This window comes from Accipiter gentilis, chromosome 28 (genome assembly GCF_929443795.1).
Source record: "Accipiter gentilis chromosome 28, bAccGen1.1, whole genome shotgun sequence".
Lineage (NCBI taxonomy): Eukaryota > Metazoa > Chordata > Aves > Accipitriformes > Accipitridae > Astur > Astur gentilis.
Window position 1 is genome coordinate 1,787,964 of NC_064907.1, and position 17,490 is coordinate 1,805,453.

Consider the following 17,490-nt stretch of genomic DNA (forward strand, 5'->3'; position numbering starts at 1 on the left):
AGATTATTTCTCCTGTGTTATGGAGCAATATACACAATGTGAGATAACCTGGTGTGCATAGGGAAATGAAATGAAATTAAAGGGTTGGATTTCTTTTTTAATAGATTCAGCTTCTGAGGGCTTATTTTCAGATAGCTTAACATAAGCAATGACTAGTGCCGGCATATTTACAAAAATATTCTTACTGCGTCAGAAAAACATTAATCTCTCTCACAGCACTTTAATTCTTCCTCTCTGCTACCTCTTCCCATAGTACAAAGCTAATTCCCAAGAATCATTAGCTAATCCTAAAAATCATTTTTAGAAGACATTATCAACCTACTTATAATGACATTTTCTTTTACCACTAGGGTTTCAGTTTCCCATGGTACAAGGAATTCAAGGAGCCCACTCTTGAAAAGCCTGAAGCTATGGGAGAACCAACAAAAGTACTCATAAGACAAAAGGAAAGTTCTGATATTTGGATGGGAATCAACATTCATTTGCACGTCACTAAAACAGGCAACATAAAAAACCCCCAAACTTACCATTAAGCTGCATATTTGTCATGAGAGTTAGGCTATGAAGCACAAGGCACCATGTCCGGAGTAAGGTATTGGGATACCACGCCAGAACTGACAGGAAGCTAGTTACTGAAGCTGTCAAGAAAAATGTTTTTCCAAGCTTTAATCTTCAGGCTATTACTATAAATTTCTTGGGTTTACTGTAATGTGCTATATTTATTATTGTTATTAATATTACTGTTTGTGGTATTTACTTTGTTTTGACAACTATTGTTCCAGGAAATTAAGAAAAGAAGCCTCACCAACACTTCACAGGAACTGGCCCACAGAACTTTCTACAGTGCCCAGACCCTGACATCTCAGAGAAAATGATGCAAAGAAACTGGTTTCAGAATGTTCTCACGGAAGCCAGCATAACGGGTTCATTATAGCAGGCATTAATGTTTTGGACTATCACCACAAGATTTTTTAAACTATACAGTATAACATATTATAGAAAAAAAAATTCAACATGTCTTTGTACTAGATTAGTAGTTTGATGACAAAAGGTAATAGGGCTTCCCTCTCCGCCAACCCCTTTGATAATAAAAAGATCATAGGATGGTATACAAGGAGAAGAAATTTGTCAGAGAAGTGCACACAGGTGCACAGTTCACCTTAGACCAAGTAGTGTATTTTAAAAAGTCCTCTTGGCATTGATGAGTTAAGAACCACAAATTTTACAATTTCATTTCTGAGGAGATCATGTAAATTCAAGGAATCATCTCTCAGTTACATACTAGTTACACATTTTTCATATTAAGATGATAACGAGCCCAAGAGCTCCTGAATAAGAACACAGAAAATATCCCAACATTGATCTTATCAAGAATACTTACTGTAATACTTTTTGCTTATTAGCAAAAATTGAGTAGTTAAAAAATCTTATCTTACACTTCCTGAAAATTAAAATTTCCCATATTTAATGTATTTTACCTTGGTTCAAGGAAATGACAGGAATTCGGTTAGCGTTATAAAGGAAAATATCAGCGCCACTATCTTTACTTCCAGAGGAGCTGGAATTCAGGCTTAATGTGAGCCATAACTGTAAAAGGGATTCAAGCTGAAAAAGAGGGAGAGAAGAACACTATCAGACCAAACTCAAGTGTTTTTCCAGAACTCTAGAGCATAAAAGGTTATTTGCTTAGATTTTAAAAGCCTTATCTACATTCTCAGCTGTTACTGTTTCACTGATACACACACACACATTCTCACTCCCCCCGCCCTTTACTGGATTTGAAGATTCTGATAAACATAATATTCAAGGCAAATTCAGCATAACTAGCAAATGCTTCTGCTATGTTTTTGTAATTGATTCTTCTAAATACAGTTAGGTTTCTCTGAAGAAGTTTCTTCAAACTTAGGTTAAAAGAAAGCAGCTTTACACACTGCTCAGAAACATCTGTATCATAACCTTACACCTGTAACACTGGTTTGCATGTAAGCTTTTGGAATGTCTCAATATAGTCAAATGACATTTACCAGTCAACCAAAATTATTGAAAAGGCCAATTTATTTACTGAGAAACTTCCTCTACTATCAGAGACACTGATGCTTACTCTGAATAACTCCCTTGAGGAAAACAACTATTTAGATATTCCGGGGAAGTATCAAAGTTCTTTAGACCACAAACTGTATTTTGGATGAGATATTTAAAGAACAATTGAGGGATGGAGTCTGCCACCCAGTTAAAATATAAACAGGCAGGCACCTAATTGCTCTTATATAGCATGCATGGTCTTCCTTTGTATGTATCAAGAAAAGCATTGCTAAACGAATGACTTTTCAAAAAGCACACTTAATTTTAACATTTACAATCATTGGATAACTCCGGTTGCAAGGGACCTCTGGAGGTTATCCAATCCAATCTTCTGCTCAAAGAAGGGCCAAAGACGACATCAGAATGGGTTGCTCTGGGGTTTATCCAGCTGGGTTTTGAAGATCTCCACAGATGGAGACTTCACACTTAGTGGCACTCTTCACTAATAAGTTGACAATTATCTTTCAGTGAATCTACAAACTTGTTTTTAAATATGAAAATGTATACCCACTTTTTCACTGTAACAAGAAATGTCGTTTTTGATAAAAGCCTTCAGCAGCTTGTCAATTACATTATTGGTACTGTTGTCCATGACAGTTTCATAAGCAATAAAGCACATAAACAGGTTACTTGCATCCTAAGTAGTAAGAAGTATAGGAAAACAACTTTCAAATTTAGAGAGAAATGCTATCAAAACATTTCAAAGTTCATAATTCTATACCTGAACATGGTGGACTTGTAGCATGGAAAAGAGTTTGTTGAAGCATGCACTCAGCATAGGTAGAGATGACAACTGTACAATTAACTGGGCATTTTGGTTTGCAGTATGTAATCCTCTCAGCAATGAATCATCTGTTCCGCTAGGAGACTGGGTTACTAAAAAACAAAAAGTATCATACCTTCATGAATTATTTTGTGAAAGTTGCTAAAAGTAATTTCATATTTATTTCCTTGCATTCTATACTTAAGGGAAATACACTTATTTTATAATTTACAGGAACATCTCCAATGTAGTGTTCAGCTGAGTTGAACTACTGACTACCATACTGTGAAAGGCATACTTGAGTATCAGACATCTCCACCTTCACAAAACTGTTTGGAAAGTGAGCGCACACAAATACATTTACACAGTTCTTGCTAAACACGTATTATAGGAGTGTCCTGATAACACAATGGTAAGACAAACATTTGGAACATCTCTTCCGTGCATTATGGTAAAACTATTGCAGTCAATAATAAACTTCCAGAGATTAAAGGCTGAGGATATCACTAAACCTACTCCATCATCATTCAACTAATGACCGCATGCACATGAACGTACCCAGAGAGCTACAAAAAGCTTCAAAAGTAAATTGGCATCATGAGTGTTTTTATAACATAAAGCTTATTGAACAGCTGCGTTCAAAATTTTATTCAAATATTTTCACTTTCATGACTGAACAGGTGAAACTGTCAAGTGCAAAGCAGCTTTCAAACAGCTGAAATTTCACAATGAATGTAAGAATGAAGCTTCACAAAACCAGGAAACTTAACATTCACTTGCACCTCCATCGGAAAATGAAAATAATTCCTCCTAGTATAATGCACTGTAAAAGAAATCCTGTATATCTGACTATTTTCCCAAAATATCTTAAATATATGTATACACATAATTCAAAAATCTGAATAAAGAAATATCTCTATAGCTTGGCCTAACAAGAAAATTCAAGCAAAATATAACTTTTTCTAAGCTGCTAAATGACTGCAGAAAAATTAGTACAAATTTCAAAGCATCATGGTCATTATGTGAAGAGAATGATTTGACAACACGTAGTTACATGTAGGAGATGTGTTTGTTAATGCTTGTAGAATGGAATCAGCCTCCAGTGTGGACATCATTTTCAGCATCAGCTCAGCCTGCTGTTCAAGTCCAACTTCTAGACGTGCATCTAAAGCTACACAAGGCAACAAACAGGGTGAAACTGAATTGTATCAGACTTATATAATTAGTTACTCTAACTTCCTGTGAAAGCAATATAGATATACGGTACACATTAAACTGAAAAAAAATATCTCAGTATCACTAACAGAAAGATTCAGTTTTATATATGACAGAAGCAGAATATAGACACTTATACTCTGAACTGAATATAAGGTTGTTATAGATGTGAAATTAATTACTAAATTTATGTGAAACAAACACATATTTCTTTTTAATATCACACATGACTAATTCTGCATATGTTTAAGCTTGTTTTTCCTAAGGTAATAGCTCTCAAACAAGAACCAAAAAACTGTATATCCCCAGTGTGGCAGGGGAAAGATCTATCACCCCAGTTCAGTAGTTATTCCTCCAAACTCAACAAGTGTGCCACCTTATTCCTTAGGGTAGATCCAACTATCCAAAATATCAGCCAACTAGAAAAGAGCTTCCAAAATTTCCTGAGAAAACAGGAATAATTTAAAACTGCCTATAAGTGTGTACTCAAAAATGTTAGAAAATAAGATTTTCTGCTGTTAGGCTGTTTTACATATAAACTTCACATAATATTCTCTCAGTTACCACAAAAAAACCCCATGGCATATAGAAAATTTAATTATTTCCACTTAATACATGTAGAGATCGTTAACATAATTTGATATGCAAAAGTGTCAAATACAGTATCACAGAAAAGAGACCCTAAACAGAACTTTCAGTTCATTGCTTACCTTGAGAGACCGATACGCTCACGGTTTGCGATCCATTTTTCTCTGTAGTTACCGGTGGTTTTGCAACTGGAATTCCAACGCCTCCAATGTAAGGGTTGTAATTGTAGGTACCATAATCAGCACCCCAGTAATCATACCAGGTGCTGCTTATAGGCTTAAAAAACAAACAAAACAACAAGAAAAAATAAACAGCAACTCTTTAGACTGCCCAAGTACAAAAATAAAATTTGTAATGACTAACAACAAACACTGAAGTTACAAAAGATTAAAACCAGAAGATTGGATCCAACAGCTTTAGAAAATTTTTGTTTCAATTTTTATTGCTGTGTAAGTTACTGAATCCTTTAGTGATTGTCAAAATCCAGCAATGTAGTTAGCTGTCTCAAAGATTCAAGAAGCCAATTTGAAAATGTTATCATCAGTTTTTATTCACACATTTGTACTATATTGTAAATTTCGAAGCGGAGTATCACACAGATGTTTTGAGAAGTTATTTATCAAGACAGAATACTATATTATTAACTGTACTATGAAAGTACCTTGAAGCCTCAGCGAGGCTCAGGGATTATTTATACTGGGCTCTGCAAAAGAAAGAGTTGAATAATCTCTACTGAAGTGTCATAATTTAAGACACTAAGAAAGCATATGAATCACAAGGAAAAAAATAGTAACGTAAGACTGTATGAAGGCAATTTGTGTATGCCTGTATTTTTAATGGCAAGATCCAGTATCAACTGTCATTTTACAGATACAGAAGCAAATCGTAAGAAGGATTAAGAATGAAGAAGTGTTTTTCTGGCTGTTTTTTAGAGGACATCCAATCAGTCAATAAGATCATGAAGATACCTGTGGATGAAGTGGACTAAGGCATACTGCTACATGAAATGATAGCAGAATAAAGGAGGAGGGAAACATCAGTAAAACAAAAATTAAGCAGTAAGTGGAATTTTTGGTAGGGTGAGACTTAGAGAAAAAAAAAATCTTTACATGATAGGTAATCGGTGGAAGGACATATCAGGCAATATAGGGGGAAAAAAAAAGAAAATTTAGTGTTGTCTGAGCAAGTGGTGAGAAAGATAATTGAGGTTAATTCAAATGAGGCTGAAGGTTTAAGTCAATAGTGAGAGAAGCAGGAAAACTCCAAATGAGAGCATCATCCTTATGGACAGAGAAAAGAGATTCAACATTTTATTACAAACAGTTTTGTTTCTTTAAAACCAAAATATTTTTGTTTTTTTTTAATATACCTTGACAATATACTATTAGATCTAAATGTAATTTTGCCACCTCTGATATGTTTAGCTTCCATTTTGAGTATGAAAGAATTTAATAATTTTCTTGTTCCACAGTGAAATAATTTTTGAAGTTAGTTGCTTGTCTTCATAGTCTGAAGCTGGTCTGAGTACTAGCTACTGCTGCCTTGGGTTTTTTTGAACACAATACAATCAGTATTAACCCTTAAGATCAATCACAGAAGCAAATGGCATGCTATTCTTAATAAAAAAGGACAAGACTTGATCTTATTTTTCTTTTATACTATGCTTTTGTTGTCTTTAACATGCTACAGTATGAGTAAACTCAGAACCTCTTGTTTATACAGATTATCTTAATACAAAAGAAAAATATTTTGTGGTCAACTGAGATATAAATACATCTGAGATATGAACACAATCTTTACACTCTTTCCCATCATTCTACATTAAACCTTTATAAAAGGCTAAAAGCAGGTCTGAAGACATCAAATACAACTAATGAAGAATTGTAAGAGAAAAAGGATTTTATTATTCCACATGTAAATGTTATCCTGAAAACTCAGGTGTGTCATACCTTGAAGACTTTGGCTGCAAGGGGATCTTTCTCCAAATCAATATCCAAAGGATCAATATCAACTTCCATCAGGTCTTGCAGTAATTCAAGGTCAATGTCCTTATCTTTTTCCAAAGATGACAAAGGTGGAGCACCTTTGAATGATTAAAAGAATATTAATACTACTAAGTACAACCCATAAAAAATGGATATATAATCCAATTCATGAATGATTTTAAGGCTTTTAATATTACAGCTCTTAGTGCAAAAAGATAATGAATGCAACCAAGTTGCCTTTTTAAAATAATCAGAAAAATAACCATTTCATACTGATCAGATGTAAAAATAAGTTGAAGAATTGCTCATATTCTGCCTGTATTTTCAGAAACTAATTATCCTATCACCAAAACTCCTTTACTGATACTTTGATAGATGAGTAATAGTAAAGGTTTTTTTACTTTTTTGAGTATACATGTATACATCAAGATTATGGAATAATTTACCTGTGATGTCATGTGTCAAAGGCTCATCTATTGTTTCCACTAACTGAACTGTGGACTGCTGGAGAGAGTCATCAGAATCCCCAGCTGAAGCTCCAGCATCTTCTCCCAAAGCACTTTCTTCCATAACTTCAGCTGCTATAGGTGCCAACAACTCTCCTACGTATTAGATTAAGCAGACAACTGAATTTCAAGCTTTATTCTACTTACAAATTATCATCCCAGTGTCTATGCCAACTGTCTGTTCTTCATCTAACTCTAAATTCTCCAAGGGCTGCTTCTTCAAGGGGAGGAGTTCTGAATAATTTTCAAATAATCAGGGTCATATAAATATTAACTTTTCAATGCCCAAGTCACTAATTCAGGATTGACTGTAATTGCAACTTCAAATTGCATTTTTTACACACTAATCTCATGATCTTAAAATAGTGTCAGCAGATTCTAACATAATTAAAAAAAAAATAATCGCTAAAACATTCAAGATAGAAAGTTTCAAGTGTAATGTACATTCTGAAAAATATGAACTTAAAACAAACCTGCTAGAATATCCTGCAGCATACAAGTCAGAGAATACTGAGCCCATGCTCCACCCCAAGAGATGTCTCCTCTGTTAAAGTCAGTTCCAACAAGAAGCAGCAATAATCTTTCCAACTGTGTCTCATTTACAATCTCACATAAATGAATTGTTGGTCTTGTAGCATTTGCAATTCTAGCAAGAACCTAAAAAAAAAAAAAAAAAGAAAAAAGAAATACATGCCTATTCATATTTAACACTATGAAAATATGTAATAGCTTTCATTTCTATGATTATTAGATTTTGCTTACTAGTAAAATACCTATTTTTACAAGCTTAAATTTATGATTTTACAAGTGTAATTACATGAAAATATTTTTTTAAAGTTACTTTTTCTATGCAATTTTGAAGCCATCATATTGTAAGTTACACAAAAGGTGACAGATCAGAAAAACTACCTCACAAGAAATTACTAGAAATTTTAATGCTGCAGCTAATTTTTACCATCAAGCCAGCAAAAAAAGCAGTACCAGAAAGCTAATTTAGCGTGGTCTCCACTGCAGCTACAGAGTGATGTTCCATATTCTGTTTACCTTACAAACAAAGAGAAGTAAGTCTGCATGACAAGTAAAGTCCATGGACAAGAGAAAGAGTGCCAGCTTCTGCACTACAGAAATACAACGTTCATGTGCCAGTGTAAATGGAAGTGGTTCAATTTCCGGAGTTTCCTTTGTTGTTGATACTTCTGTATCTAAACTAGAACGAGGCCATTCTGCAGTTCGACGTAAGCGTATTAAGTCCTTGAAGTGCTGCAGAAATTAAATTTGAAACAACAGTTAAATTTTAAAATAAACCTCTAAATCTTTTCCCAGTGAAAATCTGAGGCAGCAATAACAGTAACTGTAAAACTTAAAAAAAAAAAAAAAAGAAAAAAAACCAAAAACAAGACAGGGTCTAAGAATGCATAAGAATCTGGAATGGAATTAAGGCTTTATTGGCAGAAATTCATTTTGACAGCATTTTATCTCAGGTGACACTCATAAGCAAATTATCCAGTTCCACGCAAGTGTCAATTAAGCCTTTATGTTTGCCATAAAACTTATTGAGAATATGTGTTTTAGAAGTTTATTTCATATTTCCACACCTGCATATAAAGCTACGGCTACCTTGAAGCAAACTGTATACAAGAGCTAATTTGGAAATTTACCTTTGCAAGAACGCTGACTTCTAAGTTCTTCACATTAGATAAATCATCAGTAATTTCTAACTTTCTTAATACTTCCAGTGTACAAAGTGTCCATTAACCACCATAAATTGAACTAGCCTGATACTTGATCAGAGGTCTAAACTACAACCTTTTTGACAGAGAGTCTACAAATTCAACGGAGGAAAAAAAGTGCTTTTATTAATCCTCCCATCCACCACAGCACACATTTACCAGCTCAGTTCATTGTATCAGCTACACAAGCAGTCTAAAATTAGGTAACACAAAAGCCTCTTATAATCTCACTGAAGTAGCAGCTACTCAAGTAGACCACAGAAAGAACTATTTACTAACACAAAGGTTTCAGCTTTCTCCTAAATGCAATAAATGTTTTAAGTTACTCACAGCTTGTCATAACTGAAAGTGATTAGTAGGCGAAGTAGTAAAAACTACATGAAATGCAACTATCAAGTGCACAGTAATACCATAACTAAATGTTAAGATACTGCAAGGGGGAAAGTCTTTAGTTCAACATGCTTTTTTGATGCAACATGGCTGCTATAAAGTGAAACTTAAATAGCTGGATAGTATATTTCAGCCAGTGACTCATTTAAAGATGTCTCAAGGGGCCTACCAGTGCAGTAGCCCCCTTGCTATAACCTGCAGCAATAAAGCAGAAGATAGTGCAGGAAAGAACAGCTCATGACAAGCAGAGTTAGTGAAAACTTAGGGCTTTATTTTTATGCTGGTGTTTAAATTTTGGTGTGGGGTTTGGTTGGGGGTTTTTTTCGTTGTTTTTTTGTTTTGTTTTGGTATTTTTTTCTCATAATTACTGGAAGTTGTTGTAAGATTTCCCTTTACATTGCCTGTAAGGTCTTCCCACAGGCCTACTTTCAGTCATCCTAACAGACAGTAGTACTTCTGGAACTAGAGTAAATATTTAGATACCTAAGTTTGGTAGCTAGAAAAATTTACACTTTTTTGTGTATTCTCTGCAAAGTCCATGTTGCCATCTCCAGAAATCCCTAAATTTCAGCACCTCATCCATAATCAAAATAATTAACTACCACATCCACTCTCAGTATCTGGGGCTGACTGCAAGATGCCTCAACTTACATGAGAAGTACTTTTAAGAAGCTTCTGAGAAAGCTCAGAAAACATTCTCAGAAGTTGTATTTACTAGTTTGAGACAGCCATTGGCATGATTATTTTCTGATTACTCAACCAGGAGAGCATCCAGAAGAGTATCATGCATAAAAGTTAGCCATATAAAACATTACTTTACGTTTCTACTGGTATATGTTATCCAAAGTTTAAAGATATGACTGGCATTCCCAAAGCTACAAGATTATTAGTGATTTTGGCCACGACTACCTAAAAAACCCCTGCAGAAGTATAAACTATTTTTCACAGTGCAAGAGATTTCCAGATGGCTGCTGTTTTCAGCATCAGAATATGCTTGATAGCAGCCACGATGAAACAACATTTTAAAATAAGGTCAACATAGGACAAAAATGACTTTGCAGGAACAGGTCTTTCCACACAAAGGATAAGAAGTCAGTCACAGTTTCAGAGCATCATACCTTTGAAGTAGCCTGCTTTAGTTTTGCCTGTTCTACTAAAAGTTTGTATGATGATCCTTTGTTGCTTTGTATTTTCTCTTTTTCCATCTGTTCCACCAAAGCCTTCTGTTTTGCTTTTAATAAGTTAAGTTGCTAAAAGAAAATGTTAATAGGAAAAAATGAAAATTTAAGCAGTAAGATGTTAAAAGGATCTGTATGTTCATATGATAGTAATCTTCAGTTCAAATTGAGCTTTTAAAATGCAGTTTATATACAATTTTAACGAAGACACCATAAGGGGCTACTAGCAGACCCAGAACAGATGAAGTTCAAGAAGAAACAGTATTTTTAAAGGAGCTCAAGACATATGTGCTCAGGGTCATAAAACCTGCATGGTTGCATTTAGAAATGAAAAGTTTGTTTCTTAAGAATTACCAACTTTTAAATCACAGCTTAGGTGCTTGCACTCAGGCGTACCCAGATTTCTCTAGAAAGTAAATTATATTTATTATCCAATATGGGCCACAGAGTGCAACAGCACACTCCAACATCTGTTCTTCCAGCAGATCCCATGCCCCATGGTTTGAGACGAATGTCGAAGAAGTTAGGCAGCCTTTAGCTACAGAACCAGACCTAAGCAAAAGCAAGGCTGAATGAGTCCGAAGGCCAAAGTTGTCCTTACAACAAATGAGATATACTATAAACAAGACATACTTGTGTGAAAATAGCCACTACCATTCTGGAAGTCACCTGTTTATGATGCACAAGCTGTTTTCTGATCTTTCGGGAATACAGTCTATCTAGGCTACTGTTGCCTTTAGTTGATCTGCTCAGACTCTGAGTGTGAAGGCTATTATTTATAAAACTCCACTGGTTTCCTAATGGAAATAGGAAAAAAAAAAAGGAGATAATAATACATCTTAGTAAACCTCACTTAACTCCAGAGAAAAGCATTTACATTGCAGCAATGGTTATCATCTCCATACACTACATACTAAACAAACAAGCAAAATCTCTCTTAGTGTTATGCAGCTATCACCAGTGATGGTACTATTTCTGTGTAATTTTAAAATGCAGCAGTACCATCTTGTTTTCATTATTTTTAAAACATATAAGGAGGTAAGCAAGACTGTCCTAACTAAAAATACCTGAACAGCTTCCATAACACAAAAGCTTTAGAGTTTTCACTTTTAGAAAAGATGTTCAAAGAAAACCATAGCTAATCCACTTAAATAATAAAAAAAATAAACAGACAAAAAATGCATTTAAAAATGCTGGATAAAAATACCATGGCAAATACCAAAGCAGTTACAAAGTCATACTGTTGCCCTTTCTCACAACACAAAACTGTTTCAACATGGTATACTCTCAATTACCAGGTCCCAGAGTCACAGAATAATACACAGACATTTTACAAACTAAAATAAATCCTGTAATTTTCACTTTAAAAAAAAATGAAAGAGATCATATTTCTAAGGAGAAGGCGATGTAAAGAAGCAGACAACAATGCAAATAAAAAGATCACAACATCTGTTTTTAAAATCTTATTTTTCAAGTGAATTGAAAATACATTTTAAGTATTTGAACAAATACTTAACAAACCAATACACAGAAGCAAGTTTTGATAATAAGTGTTACAAACCTGTCAAAAATCGTTCCCTCTCTTTTCCATTCAGAGGTTTCTTGGCCGTGGCTGCTTCATCTTCAACAGTAGCTACGTAATCCAGTAGTCTGGACACCAGCATTACAACCCAGCTGATCATGGGAATGTCTAAAACTCCTTCAAAACAAATAGATTTGAGAGCATTAATAAAGTTTTGAAGCCATAACAAATTAGTTTTAAAGAAATCATAAAAACCATTAGGTAGCACACATTTCACTAGGTCACAAAGATTCTGCTCTTTTTTAAAAAAATGAGAATAAGAATCTGAGCACTCATAAATGAGGGAAGACATCAAACATTCACTATGGAGTTCAGGTGCAAGAGAAAATGCCACAGTTCTCTTAGTCTGATGAAGTCGGAAGTCAAAAGCTTCACCTCTACCATTGAAGCTAAAAATTAAGCAGCATTTTAAAAAAAAAAAAGGTCAGAAATTCTATGTCTAAATTTCCTAAATACCAAATGCAGAATGACAGCTGCTTACATTAAAGCACATAAATTAGAAGTCTCGAATTCCATAGTGTGAAATTCCTCCATCAACCAGGGCTCCAACAAGACAGTTATAACCATGCACCTGAATACCTTCAATTTTTACTCCTTTTTTAGTGTATTTTCACATACCCATTTGAATAAGATGCAGGAAAGCCAAGACTGAGCTCAGACTAGATGAACCATGGTGGTGGCAGTAATGACTGGCTATTGCTTATTTCAGTCTCACACATTAAATGCAGTATTTTTGTGCAGGCAGAAGGGAGAAAAAACCACACATCTTGCACATCATGCAAGAAAAATCTTTCTGTGCATGAGCAAATCTAAATTAACAGTTCTAAAGTGAACTCATGAGTGCTCAATAAAGACCAGAAACCTACAATTAATGACCACTTAATTACAGTCATTATGCAAATGGCATACTTTTACATAATATCAATACAACAAAATCATTAGTAATACAGGTTACACATACATTTTCGTATCTGCACACTGTGCTAAGCCACATTTAACTACACTACACTTTTCATGCACTGACCTCAAAAAAGCTTTCATTAACTCAAACTATATTAATTCCAGATCAAACAAGAAAACTAAGGGACAGAAACCACTTGTGCAAAATCACAAGTAGCTGCTGGCAGCCCAAGCAATAGGATGCAGGCCCTGACTATTAACTCCAGTTTCCTGTCCACACAGGCGGAAAGCAGCCCACCCCAAGCAGGCAGAGGAACATGAGGCCTCCCCATAACAGGACCTGAACAGGAACCGCAGACTAAATTGGAAGAATAGAAATGAGTAGCACTGGTGACCATTACACACCTTTTTGGCTGGCACACTAAAAAGAAAGGAGCCTGCTGCAGAGTGAAGTATATACCTTCTCATACTTCTGTTTAAACAAGTGCATTTCTTTTCCTTTCATCTCCTAAAAGAATTAAAGTTTTCAGCTTCTCTCCCTCCCTCCAAGTGTCTTTTGATTATTCCTTTTTTTCCCCCCCCTGCCTCAAAGTTTACAACTTCTCTCTACCCACAACACTCACCTCTCACTTTGATTGTCCTTCGTTTTCTGACTTTTTCCCCAGTAAGTTTTCAACCCTTTGACCCTTAGTTATGTGTGATAGTTCTCAAATAGGAATTTCTTCTGCCATACTTGATCTTCCACCACACGTAATAATGCCCTAGTACTCACCTGTACTGTCCAGGAGGAAGGAAGCTGGAAGACCAGCAAATAAAGCTCTGAAGTATCAGTTACTTCTGCTTCCTAAAGTCCTCCGTGAGGACAACTAGTAAGGCAAGAGCTATGAAAGGAATTGGCAGCTGTGGGGAGAGTGCAAACAGAGGTAGAGGAGATGTAAGCTTGGGTTTGCCTCAAACTAGTTAGAGACTACAGCAGGATATGGCCAAGATAGAGAAAGTACACAGCAGACCAATGGGAAGCAATAGGACAGCTTCTGACCCCAGCTGTAGACTTGTTTCCATCAGGAAACAAGGTAAAAAGTAAGGACAGTCTCAGCTGACATTTACCAACTTCACAACACTAAGAATTTTAAACAGCGTATCTTCTACAATGCTCTGCTACATGTACATAACAAATGAAGTAGCCTAGAGCTTGATGTGTTCAAAAGTAAGCATTTTCTTCAACCTTAGGGTAGTTAAGAAAACACTCATAGAAAATCAAGTTTGGAGAATATAATTTCAGTAATTTTTTTAGGGTAAAAAAAGTAAATTCCTTGTGATTACAAAAAAACCCCAGGTAGTTTGCAGAAACCTTGCAGATACACCTAACAAACTTGTTTTCCTAACTGTGTTTCACCTCAAAAGCTTGAAACTTAGAAAGAATCTCATGAGCAAAAAGGGTCACTTCTTTCCAAAATGCTAAATTCCAAAGTCATTCACTAGAGCTGTCTACATATTGGATGTCCCCCCCCACTTTGTTAAAACTTTAAAGCTTCCTAGGTGAATTAAAAGCAACCAAATAGATTTTGCTCAGGTTTAAACAGGGGGCTAGGGGGAGGAATTTCTTTTAGCACCAAAAGAACAAGAAGTTTCAGCACATTTTAAGACAACTGTATTTTGGAAATATAGTAAACAAGCAATTTCTTCCTTTAATACACCAAAAATTGTGAGCTAGTCTCTCAATTTTCTAGCTTATAATGAATATGAAAATAGAGTTTCTCAAATTAGAGGGCTACCTTCAGTTCTTCTGTGCACAGGTAAATGAGGTTGCAGTGGTGACAGCAGGTTATCCAGGAGATTAAGTAAACTTTCTAAAACACCACTGTTGCTAAGCGATCTTTGGCCAATGCAAGAAAGCAACATGAAGACCCTAAAAATAAAATTTACATATTTAAGATTTTATTTCTTTTTCAGATGTGGTAATATTCTGAAACACCCCTTATAGAACAATATTCCCCTAGGCTTTCATCTGAGACACAAGCAGATTGCTACAGAAAGCAGTACCGTGGCCCAGCAAGTGAACTGGATTTCATGTTCTATTGTTGTAAGGATAATGCAGTATTTTAGGGTGAATGCTTTCTCTTTCATGCTCAAGAGGTCAGCAGAGCATTCTACTTTGTACATCTGAAACAAGATCTCATCCATTTTATTTCCTATTACCTACAATATACTGAATAACAGGCATAGAGAATTAAATCCATGTGTTCTTATATCCTTGAATTAATTAATTTTTAAAAAATCATGAAATGTAAATGTTGCTGTCCAAAGAAGGCAGAAAGCCACAGAACAGCAAATACGTTTGATTAAAATAAAATGCTAATGTTTAGAATATCAAAGATCTCTATCAATAATGTGAAATAATCAACACACCTAACATTCAATGCTCAACTCTATGCTTGCTTGCTCTTATCTCAGAGAAATCTTTTGTATTAAATGCTAATAGTGTGCCTTCCAGCCTCAATCCTAATTCCAAATGTATTAGAAAAGCAGCTCTATGATGACAGTGTATTTAAGCCTGTTAAAGGAAAAGGCAATTTTTGACACTGGGGAACAATCCTGCTAGGTATGTGAAGATCTCCAAGTAAAGAAAACCATCAACTTATTGTGGTGTAAGCACCAAATAGGTGCAATAAATAACTGCAATCAGACATTTACCATTTACAGTGCTTTTTTAGAACTGTTTCTTAAATCAATGGAACAGATGGATAAGTATCCTTCAGTCACATTTTGTCAATTCCACTGTTAAGTTATGAACAATGGAATTACTTAAGCGATTCACATGTAATATATCAATATAGACTTACACCTTACCTGTCTTGCGGGAATATGAGAAGCTGCTCTGAATTGTATAATTCCTGCAGTACGTTTGAGAGAAACTGACCCCACCATCTTTCTCCTCCACAGAGCTGAACAAGCAGAAGGCCAGTATGCAATCTTATCTTTGGGGTTCCACTGATACATAGGTGTTTAAATAATTCTTCACAAGCTTGAGCATGAAAAGTACTTTGCAGAACCACAGGAACAGAGTGCCCTTTTAAGAAAGGAGAACAAGCAACTATGTTTAAGGAGACAATGGTTTGAAAACATAGGAGGAAAAAGTTTGCAGGATGTTTTTAAAACTATTATGGACTAGACTAATTGGCACAAGGGGGAAGGAGGAGGGAACACATCGGGAGATGGAAATTTGCAGCAGGTAACCTATAAAAACCAGGCCATTTGGTCAAAACCATATCAATTTCATGTCAGTGCAAATACCCCCATGGAATCTACACAAAGCAAAAAACAAACCATCATTATGCTTAAGAACAAATTGGCACAGAAAATTACAAAATTACGAGACAGACACACCTATCTATCGATATACCTATCAACAGAACAATGTTCTGCCTTTTTTAAAAAAAAAAAAAACAAAAACAAAAACAACCCACCACTCCTACTCAGAATTTTCAATTTCAATTCTCCAAGAACTCTTTCAATAGCAAGTTTAGGAAATAAAAATCCTTAATGGATATTAAAAATCATGAACCAAGTAGAGATACTGGTTTTATGACTTCCTGCCCCCTAAAGAAGCAATTTCTGCTTCCCTTCCCCACTTTAACTACCTAATCTACCCCCAGTGTTGCACAAGCTTCGATGCTTACAGATCCTTCCACAAGCTGATTCTACCTATGAAAACAACATCAGTATTCTGCCTGGACAATCTTTTGTTACGTCAGCAAACTGAATCAGACCACAGAAGGACCAGATGACTCTCTGAACAAAGGAATATGCAGCCAGGACTATGGTAAAGGGAGAAGGACCTCAACACCCTCTCCTATCCTTTTTGGGAGCTGGAAGTGCTTAGATCAGCTCGGTGCCACTGGTGAAACTTTACACTGTATGTTACCAGCTACTAAAATCATAGTAAAACATATCTGAACATAGATTAAAAGCTTTATAGCAGGGAAGTATAGATCAAGAAATAGAAACACTTGCAAATTGTTTCTACTAACATGACAAAAATACCAAAACCTCAAAAAATACTAACCATTGGAAGAATGAAGCAAACTAAGCAAGGTATCCAGTAAGTATCTAATGATGGTGCGTAACTGTTCTGTGGATGACATCTGAATCAATTCTTTTGGATCAGATTGCTCTTTCAGTGTTTTCCTGCTTGCACCTAAAGCTACTTTGAGCCTCTGAACAGCATGGTGAGCCAAGTTGAGTTGAAGCTGTAGCTGAATGCAGTCCTGGTAAGCAGAAAATACTCTGCTATCTTCTTCTACTGCCTTGTCTGGCTTTCGTAAAAAGTACTGGGCATTGTTAGCACTATTGAGTGGTGGCAGGTCAATACTCTGCAGCAGGATTTCTAACCGATGACAGGCCAAATTGTACCTAAAGGGAAACATTCCAACAGACAATTCAAATAGACATTAGCAATAGCAATACATTTGACAGTTACTCTGCCAGAATACGACTTTTGATCTATTTTGAATGCACTGTTAAAAGAGATATTGAAAAAAAAAAAATAATACAGTGCAGTCTTTGTTACC

The 17,490-nt window shown here is 35.4% G+C and overlaps 1 protein-coding gene across 5 annotated transcripts in view; it reads right to left on the reverse strand.

Annotated features, from left to right (window-relative positions):
• Positions 1–17,490, reverse strand: part of BIRC6 (baculoviral IAP repeat containing 6) — a 186,006-nt gene that overhangs the window by 102,369 nt on the left and 66,147 nt on the right. For 3 of the 5 annotated variants that reach the window (XM_049830564.1, XM_049830567.1, XM_049830563.1), the window contains exons 29-43: positions 16,986–17,332; positions 15,770–15,989; positions 14,695–14,828; positions 11,999–12,136; positions 11,071–11,234; positions 10,378–10,509; positions 8,184–8,399; positions 7,613–7,796; positions 7,080–7,235; positions 6,598–6,731; positions 4,771–4,924; positions 3,900–4,016; positions 2,804–2,958; positions 1,479–1,605; positions 528–638 (exon numbers count right to left, since the gene is read on the reverse strand). In XM_049830564.1, the coding sequence (XP_049686521.1) occupies positions 528–638; positions 1,479–1,605; positions 2,804–2,958; positions 3,900–4,016; positions 4,771–4,924; positions 6,598–6,731; positions 7,080–7,235; positions 7,613–7,796; positions 8,184–8,399; positions 10,378–10,509; positions 11,071–11,234; positions 11,999–12,136; positions 14,695–14,828; positions 15,770–15,989; positions 16,986–17,332 (2,489 nt within the window). The remainder of the gene's footprint in view (positions 1–527; positions 639–1,478; positions 1,606–2,803; positions 2,959–3,899; positions 4,017–4,770; positions 4,925–6,597; positions 6,732–7,079; positions 7,236–7,612; positions 7,797–8,183; positions 8,400–10,377; positions 10,510–11,070; positions 11,235–11,998; positions 12,137–14,694; positions 14,829–15,769; positions 15,990–16,985; positions 17,333–17,490) is intronic. The other 2 variants (XM_049830566.1, XM_049830565.1) reach the window with 1 other exon arrangement.